At 40.6% G+C, this 19,615-nt stretch overlaps 1 protein-coding gene across 1 annotated transcript in view; it reads right to left on the bottom strand.

Annotated features, from left to right (window-relative positions):
• Positions 1 to 12,636: 12,636 nt before the first annotated feature.
• The window catches only part of RAB2A (RAB2A, member RAS oncogene family), a 61,726-nt gene continuing 54,747 nt past the window's right edge, over positions 12,637 to 19,615 (bottom strand). The window contains 3 exon segments of the mRNA XM_087825394.1: positions 12,637 to 13,871; positions 13,873 to 13,956; positions 16,015 to 16,083. Of these exon segments, the coding sequence (XP_087681520.1) occupies positions 13,782 to 13,871; positions 13,873 to 13,956; positions 16,015 to 16,083 (243 nt within the window). The 3' untranslated portion in view covers positions 12,637 to 13,781.

Raw genomic sequence — 19,615 nt, 5'->3', positions numbered from 1 at the left:
AGGCAACTCCTCCGTCTGTGTTTTCGGCAGTTAGAGAAGGGGGAGGACAAGCTTCTCTGTGCCTCCCTGGTGTTTCTCGAGCTCTAGCAGAGACGTTTTCTGTAATTGGTTTTCCACATTTGCCAAGAGTCTGTTTCCTCTTAACATTCAACATGTTTAACAGAAGTCTTGTAATAGTTCCAAAAATAATAAAACTGGTCCCAGGCATAAAAATGATACATACACAACACATTGGTTTTCCGGCATGGCTTTGGTTTTGTTAAGTTCTTTTAAATAATTTTTAGTGTCCAATCATGTGGTAGAAATAAAAAGTTTTTCTTCACAGTAATAAAACTCACTGAAGAAATGCAGTCAATGACTTGCGCAGAGAGTGAGAATTACCTGCACAGAGGCCAGCCCAGGACAGTGTGGCCACCTCGATGTCCAACACTTCCCTTTAGTGATAAGTGGGAGGTTTGGTTAACTTCAGTGCTATATCCTCAGAAGGACAAAAGCTTATTTCAGGGATATGCTTCTGGTAGAGTGTCTGTAAAGCTGTTCTTAATCTGATGAAATCCACTTCTCACGTTGTCAAACATTATCATGAAAAAGCAATGCTAGCTTATATTTTATCTGACCCTCCCGTCACTCCTGAGACATGGTCACAGTGTCCCAGTAATCAGTTTCTCTGCTTTAATAATTAGATGTTTGATAAATGAAAACATTTAGACTTCCTTTTAAATTATTACTTAAATTTAAATATTAATATTTTTACTGTTAAAATTATGATTAAAGCACCTTTTTTTCTTTAAATAATTTTTTATTTTTCAATTGCAGTTGACACATTATATTAGTCTCAGGTGTACACCCCAGTGATGAGACATTGTGTAACTAAGTGATCACCCCAATAAATCTAGTACCCATCTGATACCATACATACTTATTAGAATATTATTGACTGTGCTGTACTTCACATCCCCGTGACTGTTCTGTAACTACCAATTTGTAGTTCTTAATCCCTTCACCTTTTTCTCCCATTCCCTCAGCACCCCCTCCCATCTTAAGATCCTTTAACATTTTTTGTAACACTAGTTTGGTATTAACTCCTTTAGCTTTTTAGCTTTTTCTTGTCTGGGAAACTCTTTATCTGTCCTTCTATTCTAAATAATAGCTTTGCTGGCTAGAGTAGTCTTGGTTATAGGTCCTTGCTTTTTACCACTTTGATGTTTTTTGCTACTCCTTCTGGCCTGCAATATTTCTGTTGAGAAATCAGCTAGTAGTCTTATGGGAGCTCCCTTGTAGATAACTAACTGCTTTTAAGATTCCCTCTTGGCCTTTAACCTTTGGCATTTTAATTGTGATGTGTCTTGGTGTGACCCTCTCTGGGTTCACCCTGTGCTTCTTGACTTGTATATCTATTTTCTTCACTAGGTTAGGGAAGTTTTCTATCATTATTTCTTCACATAGGTTTTCTTTTCTTTTTTTTTTAATTAAATGTATTGGTGTGACATTGGTTACTAAAATTATATAGGTTTCAGGGGTACAGCTCTATAATGTAGTATCTGTATATTGTACGGTGTGTTCACCACCCCAACACATAGTCTTTCAATTCTTTGCTCTCTCTCCTTCTACCGGCACCCCCATAATGCAAATGTCGGTACGCTTGAAGTTGTCCCAGAGGCTCCTTAAACTATCCTCATTTTTAAAAATTCTTTTTCCTTTTTCCTGTTCTGGTTGGGTTTTTTCTGCTTCCTTACCTTCCAAATCTCTGACTTGATCCTCTGCTTCATCTACTCCACTGCCGGTTCCCTGTGATGCATTCTTCATTTCAGTTAGTGCACCCTTCATTTCTGACTGGTTCTCTTTATGTTTCTTATCTCTTTGTTGAAGTTCTAAGTTCACTGAGCATCCTTATACCAGTGTTTTGAAATCTGCATCTAGTAGATTGCTTGTCTCTATTTTGTTTAGTTTTTTTCCTGGAATTTTGTTCTGTTCTTTCTTTTTAGATATGTTTCTTTGTCTCTTCATTTTGGCTGCCTTCCTGTGTCTGTTTCTATGTATTAGGTAGAGCTGCTCTGTCCCCTGGGCTTGGTAGACTTGCCTAATGTAGTAGGTGCCTGTGGGATCCAAGGACACGGCCTCCCCAGTCTCCAGAGCTCAGCACTCCAGGTGCGCTCCGTGTGGGCTATGTGCACCCTCCTGTTGTAGTTGAGCCTTGGTTGCTGTTGACACCTCAATGAGAGGGATTTACCACCAAGTGGACTGGCTACAAGGACTGGCTGCAACCCCTGTGAACAGTTAGCTTTGCAGGAGCTGACCGACCCCAAGGAGCAGGACTTACTTCAATAGGGCTCTGGTGCCCACTGTGTCTGCCACTTGAGTGTGTCCCTTGTGGAGGAGGTTGGATGGTGCTTCAGTATGGTCTGAAACTCTCCACTGAGTGCAATGACTCTGGGGCCTCCCAGGAGGTCAGCTGCCTCTTGTGCCCTGCCTGGGGCCACCTGGCATGAGCTACAAAGTGATCTGCAGATGGCTGCTACTTGTGCTGGGCTTGGAGATGCCCAGGAGAGGCCAAGCTGTGAATCAAGGCCATCTGCAGCTAGTGCCAGGTGGGGCCACTTAGTGAGAGGTACCAGGCACACCAAGGTCAGATGCTGCTTATTTGAGGAATTTTAGGAAAGTGAAGCAATAGCCAAGATAGGCCATTCATATGGAAAAAACACTGGGAACAGTTTGGGTGGGCCCTCAAATTGGGTGGGCCAGGGTCTCAGGGAGTCACCAGGGCAGGGCAAAGAGTGTGAGCCAGGTTGATGGAGACTCAGGTATGGTGCCCTCCTGGCAGCTCTGTGTATGTGTGGGGAGATCTCAGAAAAGGAACAGTGGCCTCTGCCAGCGCTTCTGTCTGGGAGAAATCTGCCCCTCCAGCTCTCACTCTGATGCTGGACAATTCAGTTCCCTGGATATCCTTGGTGCCTTTGGAGCTGCTGCTCCAGCTGTAGCTCAGAGGCCCTTTAAGAGGAACTGCCTGGGACTCCAGCAGCCTCTGTCTTTCTCAGCCTCAATCCCTGCTGGTTTTTACAGCCAGAAGTTATGGGGACTTCTGGGCACTGAAACCCTGGGCTGGGGAGCCTGGTGTGGGTCTGGGACCCCTCACTCCTCAGGGGGGACCGCTGCCCCCAAGATATCCCTCCAGATTTTTATTCTCAGCCCCTCCTACCAGTCTCGATGTGGCTTTTTCCTTATATACTTAGTTGTAGGGCTTCTGTTCAGCTAGCTATTGGGAGGCTCTGAATGATGGTTGGTCTGTAGTTTAGTTGTAATTTTGATGTGCTGCCATCTTGACCAGAACCACTAAAGCATTTTAAATATTCAGGACATCTGGACTTATTAAGAACTTTAAAATTTTAGAGAGAAATCAGGGGCACAGACAAGCAGGTAACTGTGGAGCTGATAACAAAGTCTCTCTGATTTTGTGCAAGGCATTTTGACCATTTCTCCACCAGTAAACTGGAATCCAAAAGATAAGCCCTTGGCAATGAAAATAAATAACCCTGGCGAAGGGATGCTGTGCCCTGCCTGAGTCACTGGTGGAGTGGGCATCCCAAGCTGGCAGGATGCTCTCCCCTAAGTCACACCCCACTTGGGGAACCGTTGTGTCTTTTGCCCAGGTCAGCCCTTGCTGTCTTCTAAAGGGCACCCACAGGACCTGGATGGGCTGGGAACTAAAAGCCTTGCTGCTCCAAGCATATCTGAGGCCCAGCAGCCTCTTAGGACAAAAGACCAGGTTGGAAATGCAGAAGCTGGGGCTGTCCCCTGAGCTCTTGGAATCCAAATCCGCACTTAACCAGGTAAGGGGGGCGTGGCCGCACCACCAGGTGAGAAGCCTGGCCTAGAGCACACCTGAGTGAGGATCCCACAGGGCCCAGTTGCAGAAGTGGGACCCCCCTTATATGGTGTATGCATGTGTTTCCAGAGTGTAGAAAGACCTGGGAGGGGGGTGGATAAAAAGGGAATCCTTGCCTCACAGAATTCGATCAATACATATAGTTCAATTTATATTATCACCTTCAAGGAAAAAACAAAAATATAAATGGTGGTGGGTGAGATTGTCACTCAGTGGGCAAGTATTACAATTAAAATAGTCACTTCTTAGCGCTGCTATAACAAAGAACTACAGACTGGGTGATGACAGAGATTTATTCTCCCGTTCTGGAGGCTAGAAGGCTGGAGTCCAGGTGTGGGCAGGGCCACGCTCCCTCTGGGACTCCGGGGAGAAGCCTTCCCTCCCCGTCCTGGCTGGGGGTTCCTGGCAGCCCCGGGCCTGCAGCTGCTCGCTCCAGGCTCTGTCTGGGCTGGCACACGACACTCTCCCTGGGTGTCTGCCTCTTCACATGCTGTTTTCTTCTTCCTGTGGGGAAACCGGTCATATTGGATTAAGCCCCTTCTCCCCCAACCCCAGTATGACCTCACCTGCAGCGATGTTACTTTCAAATAAGGTCACATTCTGCTAGACTCAGGGTCCCCAGGTGAGGAAGACGTGGCCCCTGGAGGAGGACTGGGTTCGGGGAAGGGGGCAGGGCAGCAGGAAGGTCTCACAGAGTGTCTTTCAGACCAGACTTCAGGCCGCCCTCGGCTTTCATTTCGATCCTGTGGCCCTGGAATCTGTATTTGTAACAAGCCCCACGTGCTTCTGATGCAGGCACGGCTTCACCTGTAACCCACCTCCGTGGACATCGGGAGTCCTCGGAAGTCCCCATTCCTCCCAGCCTTTGCCTACTCCCTGCCTGGGTCCCACATGTGCTTATGGACGGACAATAGGGAGAGTGGGAGAACCTAGTCCTGGAGAAAGCAATTAGGAGTTTGTTGTTAGAGTACAGTGACATGATGGGCTCTTAACGATGTCCTGGTGGAGACTATTTTTAAATTAAATATATCTGTATTGATTTCAGAGAGAGGAAGGGAGAGGTAGAGAGAGATAGAAACATCAATAATGAGAGAGTCATTGATCGGCTGCCTCCTGCACGCCCCCTACTGAGGATCGAGCCCCAAACCCAGGAATCGAACCACGATCTCCCGGATCCCAGGTCGATGCTCAACCACTGAGCCAAGCCGGCCTGGCGGAGACTTTTTTTATTTTATTTGTAAAGTTCATACCCTAAGTTCAAGCATTTCATACTAGAGATGGTTCATTCACTCATCAAATATTTGAGTGCCAAGTATGTGCAAGACACTGTACTCAGTGCTTTGGGATTGTTTTGCTGTTAGTAAAAAAAAAAAAAAAAAAACTTAAGTAACTGTAGGAAATTAATACAAGATTACAATTTTAAATTTTTTATTTTGCCAATTATGGACATTAAAAAAATTGCCATCATAAAAGCAAGGACTTAAATTATTTATTTTAAATTTGTACTTACGTATTTTTGAGTAGATAACACCAGAAGATACAAAGGATGACAGTGAAAAGTAAGTGTCCCTCCCACAGAGGCAACCATTACTTAATACCGAAGTAGGAAGGATGTAATCTTTTTATTTTATTTTAATTTTACTTAATTCTTTTTTCAAACTTTATTTATTTATTTTATTGTTGACTGTATTATAGATGTCTCCCATTTTTTCCCTTTTTGTCCCCTCCACCCAACCTCTGCCCCACCGCAGGCCTTCCCCACACTATTGTCTGTGTCCCTGGGTTATGCATATATGTTCTTTGGTTAATCTCTTCCTGTGTCCCCCCCGCGCCAAGGTCCGTTATTCTGTTCCATGCTGCCTGATGGGATGACACGTGGCCCTTGGACCAGGCAGCATGTGGGGACGCACACATGCCAGCCCCATGGAGTCGTGGAGGCTCAGGCGGCAAAGAACTGGGTTCCATGGGTCTTGAAGTTGTGAGACATTCAGAATTAGGAAGGGGGTTGTTTCACGTGCTGAGCTTTACTCTAGATTTAGTAGACACAGATGAAGACAGCCAGGACCAATAAGGAAGCGTTTCTGTAAAATTTCTCTACCCCTGGCTTGCTCATGTCGTATGTGGTGTTGCTCAAACCCCAGCTTCTTCATAAAGACACACTGGGCTGACTGAAGAGCTGAGTGCTTCCCTCTCTCCTCTCTCAAATCCATAACCACTTTTGTTATGGGCTGAATTGTCACCCCGTCCCAAATTCACATGTTGAAATCCTAAATGCCAGTACCTCGGAATATGACCTTATTTGAAGGTAGAATCTTTACAGAGGTAATCCAGTTAAAATGAGGCCATTAGGTGGGCCCAATCCATATGGCTGGTGTCCTTATAAATAGGGGAAATTTGGATACGAAGACACACCTAAAGGAAATGTGCTGTAAAGAGACATGGGCAAGACAACCATGTACAGTAAGCCAAAGGAGAGAGGCCTACAACAGATCCTTCCCTCAAGCCCACAGAGGGACCAACCCTGCTGACACCTTGATTTTGGACTTCTGGCCACCAGAACAATGAGACAGTAAATTTCTGTGACGTAAGCCCCCCAGTTTATAATACTCTGTTACGACGGCCCAGCGGCTGGCCACGGGGAATCAGCGCACGGTCCTCTGAGATTGTCGGTCTCCATAGGATAGGACCTAGGAATAGATACCTTTGTGGCCACAGCCCCTGACAGAACCACTGACCGTTTGATCACAATCCTTAATCCACTGAAACCACTATTGCAGTCCGTAATAAATGCTGTGATAAATACTAATTGCTAAGGGGATGTTGAAATCGGTGCTTTAACATAAATCACCACCTGCTGGAGGGAAATGGTTGACTTGTGCCGGGGCCGCTCCGGACCCATGCACAGCACTTAGGAAAAGAGGCAGCGGAGGGCAGGGGCTGTGCCCGGTACCACTTTCTTCTGTGCGCGCCTTCCTGCAGCAGCAGCTCCTGGGGACCGGAGTGTGGCTATTTTAATGCAAAATTAATTGTCAACCAGAAGACCGCCCGGCCTTCTCCCTAGCGATTCCCTCAGCCTCCCTCTAGTCGCCTTCACTCTCCGCCTCCTGCTCTGGACCTCGTTAGCAATACTCAAATTACCATAAATGATCTCAGTATCTCAAGCCCCCAACACAGCCCCTCTTGGTCAGCTTGCCCCCACTTTTTAATTGTTCTTACTTGCTTGTTTCCACAACAGGAAGGACACCATTCCTAGCATTTGTTATGTCTTCACTTTCATTGTCATCCTCAAAGGGACACGTGCTTCAGTTTTAAACTGAATTCTGGGTGGTAACGTTAAAAATCGTATCTTTCGTGTCATATCAAGGGAGTCCTGTGTGTGGTATCTATGATTTCTCACGGAATTTCTATGTACGAAGTCTTCATATTCTGAACAGCATCCTGATGTATAAAGGAAATCATTCTGAGGCAGGCAGATGTAAACATAATATTCCTAGAGATTAATTTTGCTTTTCTCAGGATGAGCTGGCTCTAGTGTGCTGAGCAGTGAGGCAGCTGTTACCTCCCTTAAATCCACTGCTTCAATATGACCTTTCATGGAAGGGACAACCGATGAAAAAATGTCTTCATTCCTAGAATATAAGAGATGTATTCATTTTCGAGGGTGATTGTAACAAAGTGCCACAAACTGGGTGGCTTACACGACAGAAACGTATTCTTTCAGTTCTGGAGGCTTGAGCTTTGAAGTCAAGATGTGAGCAGGGCCTGCGCTCCTCTGACACCCGTAGGGGAAGCTCTCCTTGCCCGTCTACCTCTGCTGGTTTGCTGGCGATCTTCGGTGTTCCTTGGTCGGAGGCCGCCTAATGCCAATCTCTGGCCTTGTTGTCACATGGCCTCCCTGTGTGTCTGTCTTCACACGGCCGTATTCTTAGAAGGATGCCAGTAGGACTTCATCTTAATTAATCACATCTGCAACAGTCCTATTTCCAAATAAAGACAAATTCTGAGGCCCTGGGGGTTAGGACATCGGCATGTATTTTTTCAGAGAGGGGGGACAGTTCAACCCATAACAAGGGAGAATGGTAAACGTCACACATTCAAGTTCTGAGGGCAACTCATAAGGCAGCATTTTTGTTTAATGGAGACAAAATCATATTTGCAAGAAAGTGCATAAAACCCACGTGCATACACTATGAAGCAAATACCCACATACCCCATTGCCCCTACCAGAGAAGCCGTGCGCCCCTCCTCCATCAGCGCCCTGCTCCAGGATCCACCCAGCATCCCGCCTGGCATGTAGTCCTGCCTCCTGTCTCATTCTTTGTGTGGTGTTGGCGTTTTTTTAAATTTTTTTTCATTGTTGAAGGTATTACATATGTCCCCCCGTGTTCCCCCCATTGAACCCCTCCACCAGGCAACCACCCCTGCCCATGTGTTGTTTTTTAAATTTTTTATTTGTTGATTTTAGAGAGGGAGAGAGAGAAACGTCAGTTTGTTGCTCCTCTTACTGATGCATCGTTGGGCGATTCCTGCGTGCGCCCTGACTGGAGATCGAGCCTACGACCTTGGCGTGTGGGAAGGTGCTCTAACCAGCTGGGTCCCGGCCGGGGCACTTCCTCTCCCTTTATCTTCTATGACCTTGATATTTTTGAAGAGCACTGGCCGCTTACTTTGCGGTGTTGCTCAATGTGGGTTTGTCTGAGGTTTCCTGACGGCTATTTGAGGCTATATATTTTGGCAAGAATCCCACAGGCCTGGCCGGATGGCTCGGTTGGAAGGTCGTCCCATACACCGAAAGGTTGCGGGTTCAATTCTGTGTCAAGGGCACACACTGGATTTCGGGTTTGATTTCTGGTCAGGGCACCTACAGGAGGTAACCGATTGATGTTTCTTTCCCTCTCCCTTCCTCTCTCTAAAAATCGATAAAAACATGCCTCAGGTGAGGATTAGAATAAAAGAATCCCGAAGAATTACGCGTCTCAGCGCACCCCACCCATTGGTACACGATGTCCTCACATCTTACTCATCACTTAATGAAGGTGGTGTCGTTGCAGTCAGTTTGATTAGTATCTTGTGGAGATACACTGAGGCTGCACACATCTTCTTTCTTGTCATGCTTTGCCCACTACTTTTAGCATTCATTAATGATTCCTCTTTAGCGATTTTTTTTTTTTTAAATGTGCATGGAGTATTTTAATTTTATTAATTTTATTTTTTAAAATTTATCTTTATTGTTGAGAGTATTACAGGTGTCCCATTTCCCCCCCAACTGACCCCCTCCACTTTGCTCCCACCCCCTCCCCAGGCCTTCACCCCGTTACTGACTGTGTCCATGGGTTATGCATCTTTATCAATTCTCGTTTGATGACTTTCTATATACATTATGCCTCTGTCTCTACTAATTGGTATTCCACTGTAAGGAAAAGCTGTCCCCGCTCCCCCATTTATTTACTCAATCATATATGTATATCATGGATATTTTATTCCATGGTTTATAATCCATTACTAGCATCAGTTAATTTTTCAAATTGTCCCAAATCTGGTCATCGGAAGCAACAGGTTGGCTCCTGTGTCCTCTGACATATGCCTCCTCCGGTTTTATGAGTACTTCCTTACTTTTTTGGCATAAGATGTTCCAGGCTCATTTTCTAATTTCTCTGCCCCAGCCCTGGAATCAACCAACCAATCTCTCCAAGGAGCCCTCGTTCCCTTTATAACAGAATGCTATTTAGAAACCACTATCTGAGCACTAGATGTGCTCATTGCTACTGAGATTTCTTTGTTTGTAGGTCCCATCTGTAGACAAAGCTCAGAAATAAATGTATACTCACGCACTCGCCTATCTGTATATCCCCCCACACCTGTACATGTAAAAACCATGAGTTCCTAACATCTCCAGTTCCAACCCAACACCACAGGGTTCATTTGCACCTTTCCCAATTATTATTTGGAGAAACTTTGCTTTCATTATGGATCTTTCACTATCCACAATGTATCTATTTGCTCAATCTTACTATGACAAGTACTTTCAGAATTGCTAACCCAGTCCACTTACTGAGTGTACTACTTGTGTATAGTTCACTTTGTCTTTAGCCTTAGCCTTAGAGTATACACTCAAAATCCTGTTTTCCAAAGTTGCTGGTTTTCTTTCCTACCCCCTGCCAGTGTCGTAATGTCACTGATTTGTAATATAGGTAGGTTCAGTCATTAATTTGTAGTTCATTTTGAGTTCCCTGCACATCATGGTTGACTTGAAGTAGTTGTGGAGTATGTGAAACTTTACCATAGTTCCGAGTCAGAGCTCAACAAAAATGTACACCGGGCGAGTATCACTTGTCCCAAATTCCCCATTCCCAGTCCCTTTCCACTCGGTACCCACCCTCTGGAGGCAACCCCCCCATTAGTTTCTACTCCTCCTGTTTCTTTCGCAGATGAGCAGATACATGTGTTCTCTTATATTGCCTTCATTACGTGAAAGACGGTAAACTGCAGACCCTCTTGGCTTTTTCTCCCAACACTATATCCTGGAAATCATGACAATTCACAGAAGTCTCCCTCATACTTTTACAGCTGTGGACGACTCCAATGTGTGGATGTACCAGTGTATTTTATAGGAGAGTGCTCCTGTGTGTAGACATTTAAGTCATTTCCAATTATTTTGCAATTACAGCCAATGCTGCAATGAGCAACCTTGTGCATATGTGCTTTTGCATTATTGGAGGGTATCACCGGGGTATTTTCTTACAAGCGGGACTCCTGACGCAACAGGTGAAAACATATTTTGGTTTCATTAGTGTTGCCAAGTTGTTATCCAGAAAGGCAGCACTAATCGGCACATTCACCAGCGATGTGTTTCACCAAGAATGTGCTGTCATACTTTTACTAAATTCTTCTACTCTCATAGGTGAGAAATAGTAATTTCAACATCTCTCCAAGTGTGTTTCAAATATATTTTAGGGACATTTCTATATCATTTTTTTGATGAGTTGATTTTTCCTTTTTTTTTCTATCACGTTTTTGGTCCTTTGTCCTTCAGTTTTTAAGAGTTTGCCTCATAACCACGTAAAGCTAATGAACACTGAATGGCACTGTTAGTTTCCCATCATGACTTCAGCCGAGTACATACCATTATCTAGTACACACCAGTGCGATGCGAGATGCTCTACTGCAAGGTATGTCCCATTTTCATTTGAAAACCAAAGCACATGTAAGCTCTAAGGAACACAGGCAGATACGCTGGTTTGTCTATTTGTATAGTCAATTCTTATTATGAAACAGGGTTATCTTTTTTCATTATTATGGTTTTGTTCTTGCATTATTTTTTAGCTCATACAGCGAAACCCTATTCTGCCATCCTTATTGCTGAGCTCACGTGGGGCTTCACTACTCATGAGAAAATCAATATTTAATATATTCCAAAGCCAGACATAAAATTTTTTGTGATTAGACATTTTGGTATCATTTACATTCCTACCCTATTGACTATTAGTAGACACACTTTTCCTGTTAGTAGGGTATTAAAACTTCTTAAACACACACACACAAATACTGTATGAAGATTTGGTTCAGTTCCCATATACTACTGTTGACTTGTGTGTCTAATTATATGCTACTCTTTCAAAAATCTGCTCTCCATTCAGGTGTCTTAAATTCAGAAGACAAACAGTAACACTATTTTTATGAAGATTACAACTTTGGAATGTTACATGTTGAGACATTAAAAGTTGTATTTATTTTTTTAGTGACTGATTTTCTAGCTCTTAAAACATGTCCATACGATGCTACAAAAACTAATCAAAGATTAAAGAGTCAATTACAGTATTAAAGATTCAATTACAGGTGCCACTATTACATTATTTGTGATAGGGATAATAAAATGAGCCAAGAGTAGGAAGCAGACAGTAACACTGCTTTGTCAGTTGATATAAGTAGATGATAAGTGCAGAGAAAGTGGTAATGAACTAGAGAAGTCCACTCACGACTTACCCTGCTGCCCTGGTTAAGGCGGGCTAAGGCTGCTGTGTATGAGGGCTCCATCTTGGGGTATTAAAGGGCATGTGCTGGTTTTATTTATTTATTTTAACCATTAGTTGCTCTTATACTTGATTTATAAAATAACTAGGCTAGACAGCATGGAAAAGAAACACATTAAACTTCTGGAAAAGCTAACAGCAGTTTAAAAATAATATCCAAACAATCTTCTTCTTGGTATAGAGTAGAACAAGTCCTAGTTGCCTTAACTTTTTCTCATCACTAAAGAGAGTGAATGGTATGATCAATGATCCTGGAATGACCACTTTCAGGAAAAAATAGTTTATATAAGAATACTCAAGAAACTCCATTTCCTTTCCCCTTTCTCTCTGCCCTCCAGGAGCTGGTTAACACAAGACTGAGATAGGTGACTCCCCCGAGTGACGCCACAGCTTTAGCAGAGCCCTGCTGAACACTCAGGGACCTAGAGCAAAGGTGAAGCCATGAGTGAACTGAAAGTAGTTAGTTTCATATTTAGAATTTCTTTATAAAGTTTTCTTGTAGTTTAAATGTGCTTTCGTGCTGGTTGAGAAATAGAAAATATTGCTTACATCATCAGTAACAAAAAGAATTTCAATATTGTGAAGTTTTACATTTTAGCAAAATTTTTAAAAAGGGATTAAACATTCTGACCCTTTTAAAAAATATGCTTAGATACATGTAAAAGCTATAGATGGACTAAAAAATATATTTAAAAAAATGATGTGGCCATAATAAAAAAAGAACACTTTTATACATAGGATTTTATTTTTCACTGCTATATAACAATTTCATCATAGACCAGGGGAGAAAAGAAAAAATAAAATAGGATAAAACCACCATACTGAGTAAGTTACTAAAGCTTTTCTACTTTTTAACAGGATATTCCATCTGGCAGATTTACTGTCGTATCCCCTTCAAAACAGACACGATGCTCATCGTATTTAAAAGATTATAGGTTACCACTGAAAGGAAAATTTTACAGTCACTGTACATCAAGGTTGAAAAACTGTCCTGCATGAAGAATATACTTAGAAATCATGTGAATAAAAGAAAAATTATTGTTTAAGGAAAAACTAAAGTCCTCATAATGTGCCATCTAAATGTGGACATTCACTCTTCTTGGAGTCGCTCAGGTGTACGCAGCTCTTGATTCTGCCCACCTCACGCATGATACTGTGCTTCCACCCGACTATTCATTAAGGCCAACCAATCCTTTTCTGAAGAGGTCTTAAAGAAACTGTGGACAAATAGCAAACTTTTGGCATTAAAACAGGTTAACATATACATAGCTTTTATAATGTACATTAAGCATATTTTTCTTGGACTAGTGACAAGAAAAGATGAACATGCTTGCTAACAATGTCAAAAAGTTTAAAATTCAGTGTCCAAGCAATTCCTAACAATGCTTCAGTAGCTTTAAGCTCTAAACAGTTTAGAATTTATGCAAATGCATTAATGAATTCAAGCTTGGCAAATTACACCCAAGCAGGTTATTAAACTATATATACAGAAAATAAATGATAAATACAGAATTAAAAGAATCCTTGTTTTTCCTTTTAGCCTTGAAAATTGACAGACTTTTTGAGGACAGTTCTATTAATATTAAACATTAGGTAACCACAGGTGTTGGGAAACCTAACTACACAAACTGATTTAAAATACTCAAGATGACTTTGTAGTGTTTAATACAATTCAGGTCGTAGGTAAGGGCACAAGACAACATTTAACAAAAATAATCACATCAATTGACCTAGAAATCAAATGCAAATAGATATGAATACAATCTTCAAAATCTGTCTTTTTAAGTGAACATTAACCATTTATTCAAAGTTATACAAGAATTTGAAAGAGTAAAGTCTTCTGTGACATAAAGCCATTTCAAATAGTTTCATGTCTCAGCTGAGCAGGAGAGGGTGAAAGGAGCAGTGAGTAGGCCCCATTTGGGCAGCGAGACAGTAAAAACGGACTCAACAGCAGCCTCCCCCCGCCTGCTGTCCTCCCTGATTGCCTGCATGTGTGGCGTTAGTAGCAGCATGCTGAGGGCCAATTTTAATGCCATTTGCCTGAAATAAAAGACAAAGAATAATAAATGTAACTGGATCCAATAAAAATCCATTTAATTCTTAATGATACAATTTTACCAAACAACTCAGAAAAATATTAAGGAGATTTTTACAACAATCAAAGCCACCTCTCTTAGGGGTCATTTCTTCTTTTTAGGAACAGTGCTGTGGAAACATTTCTGAAAATAATTCTTTATCATGCTGGGTATGGGGTAAACAGACACTGGATAGTGCGGCTGTCCAGGGTGTTCTCACAGTGGAGAAAATGTTTAAAACAATTGCAAGTCATTGTTAAAGGGTAAAAACATGTAGAGCCTATACTCTCCTAATACAATGTCAAATCTTCTCTCTAGACAGCATTTCTCTTCCATGTGGAATCAGCTGTACAGGCTGAGGGCACAGAGTGTTCTGTGTCATCAATAATTTCTATGATCCCCAAAGACATGGCAGCTTGCCAAGAACCCACACACAGAGCAGTTCTTTCATTCATCAAACTCACACTTATGTCTTAACCCTCACTCCCTCAAGTGGATTTTACCTAAAAATACAACACTTTGAGAAAAGTAATACAGTAGCTTCAGAAATTAAGCTCTTAAGGAAACTTTCCGTCGCAGTAAATCTCAGATTTATGGTGCTTGGCAGTTGTTCTGCAACAGTAGTAGCCTTGGGGTTTCTGGCACCAGCTCAGTATTGACAGCAGCTGATGTGGTTTCTTTTCGCTCTTTTGACTCCTCTTTAATAAAAAGCATGCCCTATGGCTCATTGGTTTTGCCCCCTCTGGGCTGGTAGCAACTTCTTGAGGAATCAAGGAGTCAGACTTGGCATTAGGCCAAATAAATCGCACGGCCTGTTGGCTCCTGACAGCACACTGCAATCAAAGCTGCACCAGGCACAGTACAGCAGTCAGCTACTATATGAAACCGGACAGAAACAATGAACGTGCGCTTTTACGTAGAGGCTCAATTACTGTTCAATTTACGTGGCGTTAGCCTCTGAATAGTGTCGCCTTTAAATTAACTCAAGATCTATTGCCATATAAGCCCAGACGATAGGATTTAGAAGCCGTAATATTCCTAATTAAAACAAATGAGAAAATCAAGTACTTTTTTAGAAAACTTAGGCAAACTGTTTTGGTTTTAGCAAAGAACACTGAGGCAAATAAAAAAGAGCCTCATTTATGTATAGGCCAAGACACACATCCTAACACAATGCTTTCCTATTGGCAACTCAGGAAGGAGTAAGAGTTTCTCTTGGTAGCAAAAACTCTTAACACAGAATGGCACAGAATGTTTACTGTTTATGTAACAGTAAACAATTTGCCATATCCGCACAGTGGGGATCTAGGTCAAAATGATGACCATTGGTAAACATGCTGAATTATATGCTTCAAAGCTTTACATTTTATCCTAATCACACTAATCAAAACTGGCTCAAAATAATTTTAACAAAAACAAACAAAAAACCCCAAGAAAAACAAACCAGAGCCAATGGCCAATTACATATATTAATTTAGTTTCCTGAAAATATGCTATGCTATACTGGGAGTCATTTCCACAGTGGGTATTTCCCGCTTTCATACCAGACAACGGGAGAGCATCATCTTGCATCAGTGACACAGTACATGCATTTACACAACTGGAAAATTATTCCCCAAAGCAGATGACACCTATGGACAGGTGGATGAAAGTGGATTTTCTTCTCTCTTTGGAGGATTTGTATAATTTTGCGTTGCTTACAATAAATGGATAGGGCCACTTACTTTAATACGTTTGCACAGATAAAGATGCTCTACTAGAACACAAACATTAAACTATTTTACAATATCCAACAACTCTTCAGTGAGATGACTATAAACTAATGTGTTAAATGACACCACATATCCATTTTAGGAATTAAAGTCTAAATTAATTAAAGTATATGATTGTCTAACCACTTGCTATACACCTGGAACTAATACAAAATAATAATAAATGTAAACTGTACTGAAAAAAAAAACATATAAAAAAAGAAGCATAAAAAATAAATTAATATTAGTCAATAATTTTTACATGTATATACCTCATTATTAATGTCAAAGACTCCTTCTTGGATTTTTTCATAAATTTCTTTTGCTGTATTAATAAATGCCTGAAATATAAGGTAGAGAAATTAGTTCAAATTATTTAAAACCACCATAGTAAAAGAATATTATATAAAAGCTCTATAGAATATCATAAAGTTCAACATAAGAATATCAACAATGCAATACATCTAGTAATACCATAAGGGACAAAAACCGGATAATAATGTCAATAGATGCAGAAGCAGCATTTGACAAAATCCAACAACCTTTCATGATAAAAACACTCAACAAGGAGGATTAGAAGGGAACTTCCTCAACCTGATAAACAGCATCTAAGAAAAACCCATAGCTAACATCATGCCTACAGTGGTGAAGACTGAAAGCTTTCTCCCTAAGATCAAGAACAGAGCACGAATGTATGTGAATGTTCATTAGTATTATTAGCAGCAATAGCCAAAAAGTGAAAACAACATAAATGTTCAGCAACTGATGAATGAAACCCAAAATGTGGTGCTGTATAACCATATAATGGAATTTTATTCGGCCATAAAAAAATTAACTACTGATCCATGCTAAATATGGATGGACCTTAAAAACATTATGCCAAGTAAAAGAAGACAGACATAAAAGATCACATATAGTACAATTCCATTTATATGAAATGTCTGAAGAGGTCAATCCATAGAGAGAAAAAGTCGATTATTGGTTGTCAGGCGTTAAAAGAAGGGGGAATGGAGAGTGACTGCTAATGAGGATGAGGGTTCCTGGTTAGGGTGATGAAAATGTTCTGGAATTTGTGGTAATGGTTGCACAACTTTGTGAGCATACTAAAACTCACCAAACCGTGCCCTTTAAAAGGGTGAATTTTATGGTATGTGAATTATACCTCAAAAGAAAAATGTATAACATGAGAATAGCACACAGGAGAAAAACATATCCACTATATAAACTGCATTAACTTCTATGCTGAAACTAGCTTACTTTTGGAGGTTACTGTTCCACACAAAATCCTTTTTGCCAGGACAATGTATTCCTTAATATACAGTTTAAGAGGGAAAATTAAAGGATGCTTATCATAAAGAGGTAAAAAGGCAGATCAACTTCTATGCCATGTTGAATCAAGTTTCACCTTTTTTCCATATAGCACACTACTATATTGACAAAAAAGAGTTAGAACATTGTAACCAAATTAAACCTCTAATACCAACATTAATCCACAAACATTCTATAGTTATGCAAAATATTAAAACATTTTATGCAAGTATTGCCAATGCTACAGAAAGTGTTTCTAAATTATCAGATTTGAGAGATCACAAAAAATAGTATTAAGACAGGTCCTCTTTAATTAGCATTCTATGAAAATTCATAAAGATATCTAGTCTTTACTACCACTGATACAGACTTAACTCAAAAACTGAAAAGTAAACAGGGCTCATGGAGAGGAACAAATCATACCTTTCGTCTTGTCTACACTGGAAATATTTGACTGCTGACTTGCCACCAGAGCTTTTGTTTCCTAATTAACAGGACTGATATGTTTTCACCTTTAAAGGCCTTACAGCTCCCCAGAGTAATCAATCTACTGCAGCTCAATTACTGTACCAAGAACATACCAGTGAGTGAAGGAGACGTGAACGGCTGCGGAAGGAGCACAGAGATATGAATATGCATAAACTCTAAGTGGCTGATCGAATCATCAGAGAGGGTCATGAGAATGTGCAGCAAAATAACAAGAAGAATGAATCACTGCAGATTCACAAGGCGCTTTGGAAGTGAGCGTGCCTTTAATGTGTGCGCTGGAGTTAAAGGGAGGGAGAAACTGGCTCTCAGCCAACTATGAATTGATTTACATTCCTTGAAATTGAAGTTATCCTGATAAATCAGAAAAAATTTAACTTTATTTCCAATAACATGCCAATTATGGTGATAGCCTTAGAAACCAGGTTGACTAAATATTGAAGTCAACAGATTCATAAATTCAAAGGGCTGGAATTCCTCACAGGGGCACCCACATGTGTACATTTCACCAGAATGTTAGAACTACAAGGTCCTATTCATGAGTTATAACTTCATATAAACACTTATGTGATAAAAGTCATTATTAAATGTGACAATTTATGTAAATAAATTGACTTTTTGCTAATTTGTTGATGAATTTCTTTAAAAACTGGCTTAAGAAAGCTATGCTACATAACATTTCCCAGTCACTACTAATTTTATTACCTAAATAGTACTTATTATAGAGAAGATACTATATAAATGAATTGTTTTATCTACATCATAGCAAAAAATATTTAATATTATTAAGTGATTAATTAGTGATCAATTTTAATGAGTCCTCAGAGTTTAAAACCCAATGTGACAAACATAGACATTAGTATACCTGTTTTAAAACAGGTATGAAATGGAATTATCCAGTTCCCAGATATAATGAACACTAAGGCTTATTAGAGCTCAAATGAAACTTTTAAGATAAGAGTCTTGGGTGTCACAGACATTACCTGTCCACTAAAGCTGCAAAGCATCTCAAGAACTTGGAAAGACAAGAGTTACCCATAACTGTTACAATAATTAGCCAACATTTTCTTTAATTTCTCATTTCACTCTACTCACTAAAAATCAAGCCCCACATATATTTTTCAAGGTAGAGATGTAACATTCTGAAATACCTCTAGAATACAGAAAAAAAAAAGTGAGGAAAGTAGCAACAATAAGTTAAATAGATACTACAAAGGCTTTACTTTAAAAGCTCACGCTTTGACTCTCTCATCACTGATGTTTCAATCTCCCGTTCTCCCTCTCCCTTCCTCTCTCTGAAATCAATGAAGACATATTTGAAAAAAAAGCTCATGCTTTAACAGGACAGCCTTAACTTGAAATTCCTTCTAATTTCAGACAGAATTTTAACCAGTTTTACCTTTTCTATTTCCCAGGCTATAGAAGCATTCTGAGGGGGTGGGGAGGAAGGAGAAATAGAGAAAGCAGGCATGAGGGGGGTGTCTGTGTACATGGCATGTGCAGCACTAGGGGAAGGGGTACTGGGGGAACTTGCACATGACAGCAGCTGTGGCAGCAACAGACTTGTGCAGACAGCTCCGAATGGCAGAGTACAGTGTTAATGATGATGGTCCAAGTCATCCAGGAGAGAGAGGGTCAGTATTTGCCATTCAACATAAGAAACTGAAAGTACGTTTTTGAAAACTTTCATCATTCTTACAAGGATTGACATTTACAAGGGAAAGATTAAAAATCTATCTTATCTTTACTTATCTCCTTACTATCAGAAAAATAGGCAAGCTGATGGCATACCTACAGAAAAATTTTAATATTAGTTAATGCAATATTTTTAAAACAAGACATCCTAAAGACCATTACAGGTTTTGGGTGACACGTAAGTTAGATCTATAAGAACATTATATTCATATGTACTTCACATTTCACATATAGCCAATCCAAATAGTAATAGGTTATAGAATAGAAAAAATATTTGCTGAGAAACTAATGTCAAAGGACTGCATTATCAACACTGTGAAACAAACAATATCTAGGAAGATCCATGATTACAAAGTATAAACAGATTTGCTTGCAGCCAACTTA

This window comes from Miniopterus natalensis, chromosome 16, assembly GCF_054644295.1.
Source record: "Miniopterus natalensis isolate mMinNat1 chromosome 16, mMinNat1.hap1, whole genome shotgun sequence".
Lineage (NCBI taxonomy): Eukaryota > Metazoa > Chordata > Mammalia > Chiroptera > Miniopteridae > Miniopterus > Miniopterus natalensis.
This window is presented reverse-complemented; position numbering and strand designations above follow the sequence as displayed.